This window comes from Plasmodium malariae, assembly GCF_900090045.1.
Source record: "Plasmodium malariae genome assembly, chromosome: 3".
Taxonomy (NCBI): Eukaryota; Apicomplexa; class Aconoidasida; order Haemosporida; family Plasmodiidae; genus Plasmodium; species Plasmodium malariae.
This window is the reverse complement of record NC_041777.1, coordinates 859,227-876,999: the sequence shown is the minus strand read 5'-3', so window position 1 is coordinate 876,999 and position 17,773 is coordinate 859,227. Positions and strand designations below refer to the sequence as shown.

Below are 17,773 nucleotides of genomic sequence, written 5' to 3'. Positions count from 1 at the left end.
AAAGAAAAAGCAAATGTAAAGGCAAATGTAAAAGCAAAAGCAAACGCAAAATCAAACGCAAAATCAAACGCAAAAGCAAACGCAAAAGCAAACGCAAAAGCAAACGCAAAAGCAAACGCAAAAGCAAACGCAAAAGCAAAATCAAACGCAAAACAAAGCAAAAGCAAACGCAAAATCAAACGCAAAAGCAAACGCAAAATCAAACGCAAAAGCAAATGCAAAAGTAAAACAAAATAGCATTTCCGTAATTTTTTTTTCCCCTCCAGCTGTTTATAACTTTTTCTTTTCACGTATTTTTTTTTTTTTTTTTTTTAATTTTGTTGAATTAACGTATATATAAAAAGTTGAAGCCAAAGTGCACATACATATACATATATATATATATATTATATATATATATGTATGAACTTGAAAATATACATTTTTGTTTTTTCCTAATTTTGAAGAGTTACCATTTTTAAAAGCAACGCGATGTTAGTATTTAAGTTCACACAATTTCATTTCGTAGTGTATATTTATTTTGTTGAACAAGTACACACATTTTTTCTTATCCTTTTAAACAGCATTCCTTAAATATTTCTTCCTTATTTTTATAATTCAACTTGAACATGTTTTTTTCATGAGAACTAGCAGAAAAAAAAAAAAAAAAAAAAAATTTAAATAACATCATTCCTTTTAACATTGTTAATATGACCCGTTCAGGCACTTTTGTTGGGAAAGGTACCAACATCTGTTGGAGACTTTTTTTATAAAAAGAGGTGCGATATACATTCAGGAGAGCTCATCTTTGTCAATATGGATTTCACATTACGAATGCTACAAAGTTGAATATATGTTCCATGCTGCTAACACTGCTCTCATTTCTTACACTCCTTTCCCCCAGCAACCAAGGAGAGAAGCATCCATTCCGTCCTTCTTATGCCACATTGTATAAATATGTTTTAGTACAAATGAACACGAACCAGTTTAAGGATTTATTTTTTATGACGAAACTGCTTTTTATTAAGTCATTTTTAATGAAATTTATTTCTGCGCATTTTTTTTTTTTTTTTATTTTTTTGTTCCATTTCTTCTGTATATACATATAATATTACATTATCATTGCGTATAATAAAACATATATATTTTCTCTTCTTCCCAATTGTCATACATTCATTTTTCAAAATCGGGGAAGTCAGTTCACTGTTACGAATACCATAATGTCTGTACATAAAGGCAGCTACTTGGCTGTATTTTATAAATTCTTTTACTTTCACTCTTAATTTTACGCAAATACGAGAAAGCTTCATTAAAGTTATACTCATTATTTATGTATTACCGAGTAAGGAACGTTTGTTCATGCAACTTATTACAGAAATTAATATAAAATTATATTGACGTTTTATTTTTGGCACAACCATAACATGTGCACATAATAATACAACATCGTTTTTATGAACGAAATGAAAAAGGAGAAACAAAAGGACGAAATAGCTGATTAAAAAAAAAAAAAAAAAAAAAAAAAAAAAAGAACAATATTGAAAAAGAAAAATCTTAAAGTTAAAAAATGGCAAAAGAGCAAATGATCAAATGAGCAAATGATCAAATGAGCAAATGCGCAAATGAGCAAATGATCAAATGAGCTAATGATCAAATGAGCTAATGATCAAATGAGCAAATGAGCAGCCGAACTGATGAACACCCCTGTGCTGTCCCTGCATCTCCGTGTTTCTTCGCTTTGGGGCCCCCTTCGACTGTTACATTTTATGCTCCTTTTGAATACTTCCTTTCACATTGTCCTTTCCAGGAGGTAAACCCATGCTACACATTTTTCTGTAAAGCTCCCTCTGCTTTTGTTCATATATGGACAAGTCTATGCACATTTTCTTTTCTAAGTTTATGGCTTCTTCATTTTGTTTGTCTACTCTTCTAATCAGTGTAATGTTTTCCCTGCACTTATCGTAATCCTAAGTAATAAATGGAGGGGGGACAGGGAGAAACGTAAAATGTAAAATGTGAAATGACGGTAGGAAAAAAAAAAAAAAAAAAAAATTAAATTAAATTAAATTAAATTAAATTGAAAAAATGCAAATATAAATAAACAGGCATAAATGCATATATAAAATTAAAAAACATAAAAAGAATCAGAATATTAAGCATAGTGAACAAGTGCACATACATATAAAAAAATATATATATACTAAACTGCGAAAAAGATTAGCAAATTTGACGTGTGACAACATGCGTACACACGTCCTCACAAAAGTTCGCTAAATATTTGCCTTACTTGTACATGCAAAAAAGCGCTTGCTCTTCTAAGAAATATTTTTATGAGGGTATCTTTCTTAATAATATACCTACTACAGCACTCATCCGTTGCCCTGCTAGTTTCCTCATCCATTGCAACGCCTTTTGTTTTCCCCTCGGTTTGCTCTTCCTCGTTGCACTCCTGACAGCTGCTCTCGTTCTCATAGTAACTTAGTATGTCCTCTAGGTTTATTAAGTTTTCTACAATTATATTACACTGGTTGATGCAGTCTGAGTACTCCTTCTTCTTGTAGTGGTACAAAGACAAGTTAAGGCGAAGGCTCAGCTGCATATCACGGTTCTTCTTCGTTGGGTAACCTAGCACGGAGACGAAGAAAAGGAAGACGTAAAAAGAGATAGCGTAAATGAAAAAGAACATAAAGATAAAAATAAAGATGAAGAAGGCTAATCACATACGTGCATTAGCAGGAAGCACGAGCTGGCGATATGTACCACACTTATCAACAAGTACTACTCTTGTGTGCAATTGCACAGCTTATATATATATATATATATATATATATATATATATATATATTTATTTATTTATTTATTTAACCTCTCATTGAGTATTTAATACATTCCTTCAATGCCTGCCGCCATATTGCATTAGCGTCTTCGATTTCGCCCTTAAAAATGCAGTATATGAAAAAAAAAAAAAAAAAATTGAGCCTTAAATTTGTAACACATACATATACCCCATAGGCCAATACTTATACTCATACATATAAAATATCTTCACCACAGTCGCATAGCTATATGCTCACAAAAATTATGTAACAATTCAAACAATTCAAATGAAGCGTGGATAGACTTTCCTTACATTTGCCCATTTGGTATTAGCTTCTTTTTTCAAGTCCTCTGGATCAAGGTCTTCCGACATGAACATGGTCAGGTAAAATTAATGTTTCGAAAATTGGCACTTAACGGCTGTTTTCTTTAGTTAAAACTTAAATATTCGCAGGGTTGATACGTGCATATGTGCATTTCGTGTTCAAACACACTCTTTTCTCGAGAGGGATACTTCTAAACATACATTATTTGGATGGAGCATAAAAGAAGTAAACAAATTGGGAGTAACAAAATTGAGAGTAAAAAATCTGCAAACGAGCAAAATTCCAAAGTGAAATATTCAGAAAACAAATCCAAGGGAATACTCAAAAAGCACAGTTTTTTATCTATACTATTTAGTTAGCTCTTCTAGCAGATAATTCTAAAAAGGTGCAAAATTCGAGAGGAAATATATCAACATGATATGTAAAAAGTACAATGAAAAATAAACTCTTTGCACAAATATATACAAGCAAATAGTCTAAAAGGAATATTTTTTTTATTTCATTTCTCTTCTTTATTTTTATTTTTATTTCTATTTTTATTTCTATTTTTATTTTTATTTTTATTTTTATTTTTGTTTTTATTTTTGTTTTTCCTTTTTTTCCTTTTTTCCCTTTTTTTTTTCTTAACTGTATAAAGTTTTATAACGAAAAGTACGCTTTTGAGTGTTCACAGTAGACCTATTTTCATATATGTACATGTACATATTTCATTTTTCTCTTTTCCTTTTCTACTTTTAACTGAGCAAAGGCCTTATAACGCGGAGATACCATATTCTTCTCCTCGAAGGACATTTCGCTGAATGTTCGTTCGGAGTTTTCGGGGGCAAAAATGTTATCCCTTGGGGGTAAAGGAAAAGATGAAAAGGAGCATATATACGTATATGTGTGTGCGTGTGTATATGTGCATGTAAGTATGTGTGTATATATATATGTATGGGTATATATATGTATGGGTATATATATGTAAGTTTATATATGTATGGGTACATATGTATGTATATATGCGTGTGAGGGGTATATATGTAAGTACTTTTACGCGCACGTATGTCTAAGTTTATGTATATATAAATGAGCATGCAACTTCCTAGTACACACACTCATGATCGCATTGGTTAATAAAAAAGAGCAGAAAACAAAAGATCAACAGCGCTTATTTATTTTGTTTTATTATTTTTATTTATTATTATTTTTTATCTTTTTTTTTTGTTTTTTGATAAAAATTTCAAACCAGCCGAAGCTATCGGGGCCTCTAGGTCCTGAAATGGTTCCCTAAAGAAAAAAAAATAAAAATAAAATAATTAAACGAATTAAATAAATAAACAAATAAACAAATAAACGAATGGACGAATAAACGAATGGACGAATAAACGAATGGACGAATGAAAGAAGTGAGGCGCTAATTAGAAGCATGAAGCGGAGCCACAAAAATGGCAGAGTTATGTAATGCTACAATTTAGCTTCAGATAAAAAGGTATTACATATATATACATATATATATATATATGTACACCTTAACACAGGCATAAGAAAAACGCTCTTTAGAAAAAATAAAATAAAACGAAGAAGAATAGAACAACAAGAAATAATGGCTCATAAAACACAAACGCGTTTGTACTTTACCTTAGTAACTCCTTTAAAAGATCGTGTTTGTGTCCCGTTACAAATTGAATAAACACAGATCGCATGGCACTTGTAATTCTTCGTTTGAGAAAGAAGAGGGAAATAAAGGAGTGATAATATAGTAGTTCTTGTATACGTAAAAGTGCGTATGCAGCAGTGTACGTATATGTACGAGTGCACACACGGCAGTGTACTATGCAAAAAGCTGCTTCTCCATTTTACCCAAAAAGTTACCTGAAGTTTCGATGTAATGTCTACTATTCCTTGTGATCCGAGGCACTTTTGCATCCACTTGCTGTTGAGGTGAAAGAAGCAAATAGGGTAATGTGTATGGTAATGGGTATGGTAGTGGGATATGGTAATGGGTATGGTAGTGGGATATGGAAATGGGTATGGTAGTGGGATATGGTAATGGGTATGGTAGTGGGATATGGTAGTGGGATATGGTAATGGGTATGGTAGTGGGTATGGTAGTGGGATATGGAAATGGGTATGGTAGTGGGATATGGAAATGGGTATGGTAGTGGATACGTGTGTGTATATGACAGGCATAAGCACGCGGTGAAGAGAGCAGGCGGAGAGAACATATTCGAAAACACAAATGAGAAAGATAAACGTGTGGTCATAAGCCTGTCGCTATGAACGTGCAACTACATGCAGTGATAAAAGCAACCACTACTGGTATCTCTCTCCCCCTTCTCCCTTTCTGTGTAATGCAAAAAGCTGTACATGTATGGTCCTGGGAACTCATTCAAGCAGTTCAAGTACAATCCTGTATCATCAGTTATAACAAGAAATTTCTTTCCCTTTCCTATATTTTGTTTTTCCAATATTTCGTATGCTTTCTGTGCCTTATTTTCATTTATATTTACAATGTCATTTGATTGTATCTCGGTTACTATATAGGGAGGAAAAAAAAAAAAAAAAAAAAAAAATTAAATTAAATTAAAACTACTTAGCAGAGTCACTGTGAACTAGTCTCTACCGAAATTACCCACAAACACTCTTTGCCGTTATCTTTTCAAAAATGGGAATGTACAATTTTGTTAGTTCATACGCATAGATCAAAGTACATCACAGCTCCAAGCTCAATCACTTAACTCGGCAAACAAATAGAAGAAAAAAGAAAAAACTTCATATATATATATATATATATATATAATGCAGCAACTGTGAAAATAGCTAACGGTCAACGTCCACAAACTCCACTTTCAATTCATCCTTCATTAATCTTTCAAATTCCAGCCTTTTATTTTTATTCCCAGTTACTAAGTAAATATTCATCGTCTGATACATTTCCCCAAGATACTGCTATATTACTTTGTGTGTATAGGGAGAAATCCCTGCGCAGTTTTTTTTTTTTTTTTTTTTTTTTTTTTATGTTTGTAGAGATGTAGCTACGTGAGGGGGAGACAAGCTGCAAAATGAAAAGGAATAGTAAACGATACGAAGTGGTAAGCTAAATGGCATGCTAAACCAAATAATGGGGTTAACTAAATGGCGCAGTGAAACACAGCAGAGTGAAGAAGCAAAAGAAAGAAACAGATATTGTAAAACTGAAGTTAATTAAAAGGGACTACTATGGAAAAGCGTAAATAAAAAAAGGGAATTTTTATTCATTCAAAAAAAAGTGAAAGAGGCAAAAAAAAAAAAAAAAAAAAAAAAAAAAGTCATTGTTGTTGTTATGAATGTCAATTTATATGTACATTTAAATGTTGATATCAAACGAATGAGCAACTCAGTGCGTTCATTATGGCGAAGGTGCTTCATAAAATTTCTAGCACGTGAAATGCATATTTACATATATATTCAAATACACATGAATAACATATGCTCCCAAATATAAATCTTTCGTTTCCCACCCTTATTTTACTACATACGCATAATCGAGAATTAATATAAATATAAACATAAAACATGTTCGACAGCCTCGCGTCTCGATATTTTGGAATGATTTATTTTAAAATATATACCCTTTTTCAAAGTGCTGGTGTTACATTTCGTTTTTGTTTGTACAGATATTACCCGTAAAATAAAAATCACACAAAAAAAGAGGGAAATATAAGAAAAAATAGAAAAAACATGAACAATTGAGAAAAAACATGAACAATTAAGAAAAATAAGAAAAAGTTTGAAAAAAAAAAAAAAAATAGCCATAAATAAAACACAGAAAATTAGAACGAAAAATTGTAACGACAAAATGTCAAATAGTTAAAATGGAAAGCAGAAAAAAGTAAGGTAAAAACAACGTACGTTCAATGATCGAAAATCGAGCAAACAAAAACTGCAAAAACGTACGTTCCAAAAAAAGGATTAAAAAATAAAGGTGTGAAAAAAAGGATCGAAAAAAGGAGGAACGCCCGCACATCAAGGGTCACCACCACCCATGGTGAATTTAAAAAAAAAAAAAAGAAAAAAGAAAAAGACCTTCTTAACCTCTGTAGTAAAGTGGACAAAACAAACACATGAAAGGGGATGAGAAGATATATTTTGTTTCTCTTTCAACACCCCTCCACACATACACACACAAGTTCCGTTCAGTACTCCTGCTCGTCCAATAGTTGCGAAAAACAGTTTATATTCGAAATGGTCTGCTTGGCTGAGGCTTGACACATTTCACTTATGCTTTGCTTGTATGCTAAATAATTTTTTAGTTTTAGTGTATTCAAATATATGATATATATATAATGATACAAATACCAAGTATTATATAATATTAATAACACAATTTTTTGATCCTTTTTGTATTTTTTTTTTATTTTATTGTTATGTTTGTACATCTCAGTGACCAACAAACGTAGTTCGTCCTTCTTCTGATTTTTTTCTTTTTCTTTCTTTTCAAGTTTTTTCTTCTGTACTCCTATTTCTTTTTCCTTTTCCTTCTTTTCTCCCTCAACAACCTTGATCTCCTCATTCAGTATGTTGATCTTGTCATCCCACCTGCGCGAAGCGGTAACAAAAAGGGCGAAGGCCATGGCATGAGCAAAGTGCAGAATGAGCAAAGTATAGAATGAGCAAAGTACAGAATGAGCAAAGTACAGAATGAGCAAAGTACAGAATGAGCAAAGTACAGAATGAGCAAAGTACAGAATGAGCAAAGCACAGAATGAACAAGAGTGCAATATGAACAACAAACATAAAATGATGGGCACTCTGGACAATCGAAACACGCAGAACTCGTGTTATTTTCCCCTTCCGTGCACTTACTCTCTAATGGACTTGTATATAACCTCGGACTTTTTCACCATTATATCCGTGTTAATGGTCCTAAGCTGCGCATTGAGCTTAGTGTAATGCTTTTGGTAGGCACCTATACGCATGCTACATTTGTTAAGGAGAGTATTATATTTGTGTATGTTCTTGTACACTTGACCATTCTGATGAGTCGCTAACTTTTCTATTTGTTTTCTTCGTTTCTTTATTATTTCTAAAATTTCCAAAAATACTGATTGACTTAAGTTGTCATCATCTATTCGTACTTCTTCTGGAGCAACACCCTTTATACCTATATTTTTATAATTATTAAACTCATTAATTTTATTTTTAATGTCAACATCCTCTTCATCACTTGAGATGTACTCATCATTAAAAAGTTCTTCTTCATCCCGTCCACCTGCTACACCCACTACATCCGCTTCTTCCCCCTGATCATGTACATTCTTCTCATCAGCAAAATTGCCTTCTATTTGATCAGTCATGCGGCCATCCATACTATCATCATGTACTCTACTTTTTTCCTGCCATTCCTTTTCGTCATAATCATGGATCATGCCATTACCAGCATCATCATTGCGCGTGTAATCTCGGTTCTTATACATCATATGGTTATTACTACCGTTATTCATGTACGAGAAGTCCTTTCCATTGTTTCGAAAAGTAATTCTACTTCCTTGCATATCTTTCTTCTCATCAATAATGAAATCTTCATCCATCATTCGTTTTACGCTTTTTCCAAAATTTGTTTTCTTATTCCATTCCCTTTTGGACTCATCTTTGTAGTAGCCCAATGCTCCAACTCCTCTGTTGTAATACTCACCATCTTCGTTACCATAAGCATTACTGTTATTTGCACTGTCCTTGTACGGATCACTGTATAACTGCTTCTTCTTCATGGATCTTTGTGTAACATTATCACTATCGCTAGTATTGTAGTTGGGGTTATTATTAGTACTATGCATCATCTCATTGTTCAGTAACACACCACTAGCATTACCACTACCACTAATATTGGTACGAAGCATACCTCCTCTGCTGCTAATTCCAACATCGCTAGCATAGTTTGCATCATCCTCGTAGACACCCACAGTTTCTGTTGCTGCCTGATCAAAGAAGTATTTGTATTTCTCATTCAAGACCTCATTCACTTTGTACAAATCGACATCTCTTCTTCTATCACCTAAACCACTTTTTTCCTTACTTATAATACACAATTTGTTTTCATTACAAATATTATGGTTAAACATGGTTAGACTACTCTTTTCCTTTTCCAATAAAAGCGAAAAATTGTCATTATCTACTGTTATACTAATCTTGCTACTCAATAGTTCTACAAGTATCAAATCGTTTACAATTAAATACGTCAACTCATTGAGAATTAAACCAGTATTTTTATTATATTCATTGGAAAGGAGTTCTAAATTTTCAACTAATGTATTCATAGTTTTCAATTTATTATACATAGTATTAAAGCTATCCAAATAAAATTTTTGCAATAATATAAAAAAAGATAATTTTCTTTTATCTCTTTTATATAAACCAATATTCATTCTTACCTTGTTCAATTCATCATTCAAGCATTTCTTTATCGAAGGAGTTTCCTCAATCATTTTTTCAATATGTATTAATCTTTTTCTATAATTACATACATTTAAATGTACATATTTATGATTTCTCATAATTTTTTTCCTTCTCTTTTCTATCTCTTCTAACTCTTCATATAATTTATCAATCACAGATACGTATTTGTTTGACTCGTATTGTAAACTGATAAAATCATTATAGATTACATTTACAAACTCATATTCCTTTTTCAAATCGTTGATTCTTTTTTTCATCTCATTCATCTCATCTATTTTCCTTTTTAATATATCAAATATGAAATTTACGTTAGCATTACTTAACTTTTTAGAAATATTTTTATACAATTCCACTATTAAATTATTCAAAAGACCAAACTTCCTCAAATGAGATACGTAGCTAAATAGGTAACTCATGTGGTCGTATATTTTTGAATCTCCATATAGAACTACCTGATAGTTATTACCACTCCCATTATTTCCACCAACGCTATTACCAGTTCCGTCCTTCTTTGACTCATACTGAATAACAGCACTAGTACTACTACTATTAGCCACTCCTTCTCTTGTGTTAATAGCCTTTTTTCCATGGATAACTCCTCCATCCTCCCCACGATTACTACTATTATTCCATTCATTGGCAGAAAATCGTTTCTCATCATACATATAACTCAGTTTACTATCGTTTGGGAAGTTATACACGTTTGAGTCGTTGTCATTATTGCTTAAGTAGCTCCTATCCGATGAAATGGCGTACTCCCTATCCCGCTTATGCGTGTTTCGCTCTGTTGGTGCGCTTTCATTTGCTAACCCGCTATCCCCTTTTGCTTTATTTTTTTTTTTCCTTTTCTTCCCCTTGTTCTTTTCACTCTTCTTGTTTGCTTTCTTCTCTACCCCTTTTCTAATATCCTGGAAAGATAGCGTATTTATAAATTCTGTCTTTTTAATTTTGAAATGCTTTAGGTTCATAATAAAGCTCTGCTCGATAATAAACTTTTTCAAGTATATCAAGATGTGCTCATAAAAACAAGTCTCGTTAAATAAATAATAAAGTAATGTATTTAATATGTTAAAACGATATATATAATTATAGTAATCTCCTTCAATGCTACAAATAAAATTTTTATTGTTCTTTTTAATTAACATCGTTTCTGACATAAATACTGAGTTTTCGACATTTTCTTGCTTTTCATTTTCCCCATATATTTCGTTTCTTAACCTGTCCACCGACTTACCCCCATCCGGGTAACTGATCATCGCGTTCGTACTTCCGTTACTGCTACCTCGGTTATACTCATCACAGTGGTTGCTATACATATTGGAGTAGCTGCTATTGTTATTACTCTTCTCATTACCGAAGCGATTGCTCCTAATACCGCCATCACTGCCAATATCGCCAACACCACTTCTGACCTCGTTCGACATGCCGATATAATTGTTGGGGTTTCGAGCACTATTTCCACTTTCACCTTGCACGGTCAGGGAGGATATCATTTCATTGATGTTGGGTATGTAAGAGAGTATAAGGCAAGCATATACTTTTATTTTATAATTATCTATATGTGCACATTTATATATATTTTGAATCATTTTTTCATTGCAAAGGATTAACAATATTTGTTCGTTTATTCTTCTTATTTTACGAGCATACTTCTTTCTACTATCACTCAGCATCTTTATTTCCTCCTTTATTGAAGAAATAGTCTTTTTACTGTTCTTATTCAAATACTCAGAATTGTTATTACATGTACTACTATTAGATTCGTTATTCCTCCTGTACGATGCCGATTTCTCCTCATACTCTCTTTCGAGATAGTATATGTCGTTCTTTATATTCCCTGATTCTATGCTAAAATCTTCTTCATATATCATATTCTTTGTAGAGACTAAATCAAGGTCTTCCTTAAATGGCACGTCCTTATTGTTACAATTTCTGCCATCGTTCACAATGCCACCACTGCGTTTGTTCGTACTGCTGCGTTTGCTCGTGTTACAGCTTTTGTTTATATCGCTACTCTTGTTTATATCGCTACTCTTGTTTATATCGCTATTCTTGTTTATATCGCTACTCCTGTTTATATCGCTACTCCTGTTTATATCGCTACTCTTGTTCATGCCACTACTCTTGTTCATGATATTCTCCTTCTCATTTTCCTTTTCGTTCTTCTTTGTGCTACTGTAATCACTTGAGAAGGAATACAATGATGAAATGCACGAACTAGCCGTAGATGCAAAATCTGCTACTCCGTTTGTACATTCCTTTCCCTTTTGCTTCCATTTCGTCTTTTCATTACTTTCATTTTGTGGACTGTGTTCGCGTGAAAATTGATTCTCTATTTCTTCGTCGTTCTCATCTTCATCATCTTCCTCTTCGTCGTTCTCATCCTCATCATCTACATCCACGTCCTCTGCTTCGTACTCATTTCCACTTTCATGATCGTCATCACTATCACCCTCGTCATCGTTCGGACAATAGTTGTTGTTGGGACTATGGGAATGGTTTCCCCTCTTTTTATGCGCCGATTCTTTCATGTACTGCTTATTATTATTACTATGCTTATCGTAGGCACTATCATCATCTTTGTCATTATCTTCGTCAATGTATTTGTACTTACCGTTGTATGTATCTCCGTATTTGGAAATGCCCTGTTCATCCTCCTCCCCTATACAGCTGGGTGTATATTCCCTTCCCTCTTGTATTCTTTCCCTTCTAGAGTGCTCCTTGGATCTATTTTTCTTTTCATTTTTGCTTCCTTCCTTACTGGGTTCTTTTTGTCCCTCAGATTTGTACCTTTCGCCTTTGCCATCTTCAATAGCAAACAACTGTTTGTTGTACACATTTTTTTTATTCTTCTCATTCATCATCATGGAGATCATGTGTTCGCTACTCCCAATGAGTTGTTTCCCTTCCTTTCTATTCGTTCCGTTCATTATGTTTTCCCTCTTTAACTTCTTCATTTCGGCTAAGTGTTTTTTCCTTTTTAATTTAATTTTTAACGTATTCTTCATCATTCTAAACTTGTAATTCCGTTTCAGTAAGAAGAACTCACTAATACCAATGTTTATAATGAATAGAATAAACTGTAAGATAATATCGTTATTCGAAAAATCTGCGCATTTTATTTTCTCTTCATAGAAGAGATCCTTTTCCATTGGATTACCTTCAATGGTATATTTTTCCAAATTTTGTATATCATTTAAATTTAAGTCATATTTTATATTTTTATTCTTAAGCAATAAATCAATGAGTCCATTCAACAAATGAAAATTCTTTTTACTACAAATGATTTCTATTAATTGGTAATCTACACTTTTTAAATTATATATCTCTGTTTGGATTAAAAGGATAGACATTTTTGTCTTTAGTATAACTTCTTCATCATTTATCTTTTTGTTTATTATTAACAAAGATAGGATAATACAACAGATTATCTGAATGTTAATATTCTCACTATCATACATATAACCTAATATTGTTATTCCCTTGTTATTACTATTATTCTTAACTAAAAAGAAATTCTGTATTTCGTTTAAATGTATGGATGACAGCAATAGTAGAGAAACTAGTATATATATATTAAAGCATATGTTCTCTATATCTTTGTTTTCCTTCCTTTCCTTCTTCTCCTTCCGCTTATTTAGTATATTAAATATGGCACAAATCTCTTTAAAATTGTATATCCGTAGGTATTCCAAAAACACGTCATTCCGCTTGTCCACAATTCGAAGAATAGCCTCCGACGACGTTTTCAACAGAATCTCATTTATGCTTTCGCCTATATAGGGTGGGATAAAAAAAAAAAAAAAAAAAAAAAAAAAAAAATGTACGCTCAGTTAGCACTACCAACACAAATGGTACTGCTAACATGGATAGAATTTCTAACATCACTCACCTTTTAAGTTTTCGTGGATAATTTCAATGGCAAATTTCATCAAAGAAACGTTTAACAAATTTTCCGGTGTCTTGGTATACGTCAAGTGATGAAGGAAAATATTTAAAATGAAAAATTTTATGTCGTTATTTAAGTTAACATTTTTCTTCAAATGAAAAAGAAAATTTATTATATCACACTCAGCACTTTTTATTGTATTATTTCTTGACATAAATAAAATATAATTTATTTTTTTCAAAAATTTCTGTATATTAATTAAATCGCTAATTTGTGTACACATCAGTTTAAACAAATATTTCGTTATGTTATCCAAACATAAGAACTCGTAAAAATTATCACACAGATACACGACCCTGTAACTCGAAATACTCTTCAGAAACTGCTCTAGCTTTTGCCTCCTCCTACCAAGCAAAAATATATATACAAACGTAAATGCACACGAACGTGCATGTATACACGCAAACGTTACTCAAACACATACACACACAATCATTGGCATGCAATTCACTTCTCCTCCTCCGCTTACTCTTCAACGAAGTTATAGTTCAGTCTTCCAAACACCTTCTTTGATGGCAACACACTTATCTGTACAAGATATATAACAGGAAAAAAAAAATATAATAAAATAAAACTAATTGTAAATAATAAGATAATAATCACATGCTACAGGACTGTAAGATTTTTCATATCCCTTCTCCCATTTTTTCATTATTTCATTTTTATATTTTTCCCTTATTATGCTTTCCCCATTGATGTTCTACTTACCTTCTCTAGACACTCGCTAAACTTGTCAAGGAGCTCATTCTTTAGTTGCTCATAAAAAAGGACAAAGTCGGAAAATCTCTTCTTCAAAATTTTCTGACTGTTCAGAACTTTAAATTCTAGGACGTATTCCTACATTTGGAAAAAACAAGACGAAAGAGATATAAAATATGCGTGTATGTTATTATGTATATGTTTGGAGAGTGAGGGGGGAAAAAAAAAAAAAAAAAAAAGAAAAAAGAAAAAAAAAAATGTGCGTTTCCATATCCTGTATCACACTACAATCACAAACACGCAAAAGTTAAAATGCATATGTGTATGTATGTACATATATATATATATATATATATGTATGTTTCAATATATGTACATCGAAATACATGTGTACACGCGTGTACATGTACTTGGCCCAGATGCCTTTCTTTCAACACTCACCGTGTAACTGTAAAAACGTCTTTTGACATCATTCGTTCGGATAATATTAATAATAAGGTTATCCTTAAACTCGTACGATGAATACGTTTCCATGTTCTTTTTCGATGTTTCATTCCTTCGCTCTGTTGATGAGTTAGTCGTTCAGTCGCTCAACCGTTTGTTCGTCTCACTTTTACTATTTTGTTTTTTTCTTCTTTCCTTCTTTATTTTATTTTTTTTTTTTTTTTTTTTTTTTCACAAAGAAGTTTTTAAAATACTCATAATTTTAATTCATAATTTCAAATTAAAAACGATTATTTACATATATACTCACACATATGTATATAAACACATGCACACACACATGCATAAACATTACATTACATATACATATATATATATAATATATATATACATATAAATGTGTTATAATTTAAAAATACCCACAAAAAAAAAAAAAGAAAAAAAGGAAAACGTATAAAAAAAGGAAAACGTATAAAAAAAGGAAAACGTATAAAAAAAGGAAAACGTATAAAAAAAGGAAAACGTATAAAAAGAATAAAACGTATAAGAATAAAAAGAATAAAACGTAGCAAAAGAATAAAACGCATAAAAGCATTAAAAAGAATAAAACGTAGCAAAAGAATAAAAAGAAAAAGGAGCAAAACTGAATGCAAAATGCACTAAATTTTAAAAAAGCATTATAATGAAATAATATTTTTTCTTTTCTTTTTTTTTTATTTGTTCCGCTGTCTTTATATCTTTATACTACGCATTAATTCGGTGAAATATAAACCAATAAAATTGTATGCATATTGACATATACATATATTGACATACACATATATTGACATACACATATATTGACATATACACATATTAACATATACGCATATTAACATATACGCATATATGCACAAACACATATTACTCATGTTTTATGTACATATATATATGTATATATACGAATAAGTGTGCACGTGCACATATACTTGCATATTTGCAGTAATCGCACGATAACACACTAGTAGTTCTGCGCTAGTCAACTTAACGAACAAAACTATTTTGAGTTAAAAACATAAACACGAAATGGTTGAACTGAACTTATAATAACTGTACTAATCCAAACGATTAAAAAAGTGTTCACAATGTTAAACATATGTGTAGAAAATTCTACTATGTCATCATTGGAAAGGTAAAAAAAAAAAAAATAAAAATAAAAATAAAATAAAAATTAAAATGAAAATAATAATAAAATAAAAATAATAATAAAATAAAATAAAATATAAAACAAAAATTAAAAAACAATACAAAATAAAATGAACCCAGAATTTTTAAGCAATACACTCACAGTGCAAGGGGAAAAAATCAAATGGACTGAACAAAAAAAAAAAAAGGCTAAAAAGGTAACGACGTGCCAAAATAAACACATGAACAAAGTCATAAAAAAGTATTCATATATATATATATATATATATAACACGCCTATCGGATAAAAGTAAATATTCCGTTATAAGAATTTTCTTATAATTCGTTCTTCTGCCAAACGTTTACACTTTTCTAACGATACGTCGTTTTTTCGTAAAATGTACCATCACTTTGCGTTAACAATATTCATATAGTTTTAAATATGATAAAAATTATTTTATGCTGCTACGTCATTGGTCATGTAGGTAAGGCCATGCACACACATATATATATATATATATACATACCCATGCAACATATATATGTAAAGACGTTCGTTCTGATGCGTTCGCTCTAATTCGTTCGTACTATATCCTTCCCCTCAAACCACAACAAAAACGCGCTTAAAAGAAAAACAAAGTAACTGTAATTTGATAACTTAAACGAAAAAATTGCAATGAATATTAACATACAAACATGTGAAGCATACATATATACATACATACATATATACATACATACATACATATATACATACATACATATATACATACATACATACATATATACATACATACATATATACATACATACATACATATATACATACATACATATATACATACATACATACATATATACATATATACATACAAAGATACCTAGAATCATAAATACGCGTACATACCCCTTCGCACAAGATATATACTCCTTTGGCAATACGTAAAAGGAAATAGTTTACACCTAAAGCGCAAATTTTACGATGTATTAAAATCAGCTTTTTAAACTGTTCATACGTAAAAATAATATACATACATATATACTTATATATATATATACAAATATGTATATATATTTGTAATTTTAAAATAATAATCTACTAACAAAATTTCGGCTAAAAAAATTAAAAACAAAAAAAATATATATTTGTTTACTGATATAATTCGACAAAACAAATTTCTTACTAATCAAAAGTTCCAGGTTATATATAAATGACGCATAAGAACGCAGATTGACCTTAAACAATAGCAAACGAGAGCGGTAAACATATGGTAGATTTTATATGTATATATAAATATACACATAAACATATATATAATCATATATATATATATATATATATATATATATATATATATACATTTACGTACATAAATCAATATTATACATATAACGACAGGTGGGGGGAAAGAAAACAGTTAAACGCTGCCAATGAAAAAAAAGAAGTCCAGAAAGGAATCAGAGTTCGTTGTATAATACAAAAATATTTATATTTATATATATTTATATTTATGTATACATATACAAACTTCGTTGTAATTTGAAAAGTTCAATGATACAACTCTCTTTTTTTTTTTTTTTTTTTTTTTCCCTTTCAGCATAGCAAAACGGTAATATATACAAAGTACAAAATATATTTTAAAAACTTCGTAAAAAAAAATTGCTATTCTTCAAAAATTTTAATCTACAGTTAAAATTATTTATTTTATTTTATTTTATTTTTTTTTAATGCATACATGGGCGTGGAAGGAGTAACATCAAGTGAAATACTCTCTTTTTTATGTACATATGAATACATGTATATATATATAAGCATATATGTATTTATATGTATGAATATTTACAAATTGAATTTCATTTGTGAACGAAGAGGGCTATCTCCTTGTCAGAACGGACTATTTTATTTTATTTATTTATTTTTTTTTTTTTTGTTAAAAAAGAATATTATGGTCCAATCCATAGGAGAAAAGAAAATAAA

At 30.8% G+C, this 17,773-nt stretch overlaps 3 protein-coding genes across 3 annotated transcripts; all 3 read right to left on the bottom strand.

The window, feature by feature from the left end:
- Positions 1 to 1,736: 1,736 nt before the first annotated feature.
- On the bottom strand, positions 1,737 to 3,175 carry PmUG01_03027300 (conserved Plasmodium protein, unknown function; the record flags this gene model as incomplete). Its single annotated transcript, XM_029008906.1, has 4 exons — positions 1,737 to 1,946; positions 2,267 to 2,604; positions 2,846 to 2,915; positions 3,110 to 3,175. The coding sequence occupies 4 exons, from the start codon at positions 3,173 to 3,175 to the stop codon at positions 1,737 to 1,739; spliced, it is 684 nt and encodes a 227-aa protein (XP_028859487.1).
- Positions 3,176 to 3,469: 294 nt separating this feature from the next.
- Positions 3,470 to 6,038, bottom strand: PmUG01_03027200 (Ham1-like protein, putative; the record flags this gene model as incomplete). The annotated part of the gene is made up of 7 exons (XM_029008905.1): positions 3,470 to 3,499; positions 3,855 to 3,960; positions 4,351 to 4,391; positions 4,743 to 4,820; positions 4,977 to 5,037; positions 5,472 to 5,640; positions 5,930 to 6,038. 7 exons carry the CDS (start codon positions 6,036 to 6,038, stop codon positions 3,470 to 3,472), a joined length of 594 nt encoding a protein of 197 aa, XP_028859486.1.
- Positions 6,039 to 7,279: 1,241 nt separating this feature from the next.
- On the bottom strand, positions 7,280 to 14,721 carry PmUG01_03027100 (phosphoinositide-binding protein, putative; the record flags this gene model as incomplete). The annotated part of the gene is made up of 6 exons (XM_029008904.1): positions 7,280 to 7,682; positions 7,950 to 13,314; positions 13,432 to 13,832; positions 13,958 to 14,016; positions 14,197 to 14,325; positions 14,629 to 14,721. The coding sequence occupies 6 exons, from the start codon at positions 14,719 to 14,721 to the stop codon at positions 7,280 to 7,282; spliced, it is 6,450 nt and encodes a 2,149-aa protein (XP_028859485.1).
- Positions 14,722 to 17,773: the final 3,052 nt, after the last annotated feature.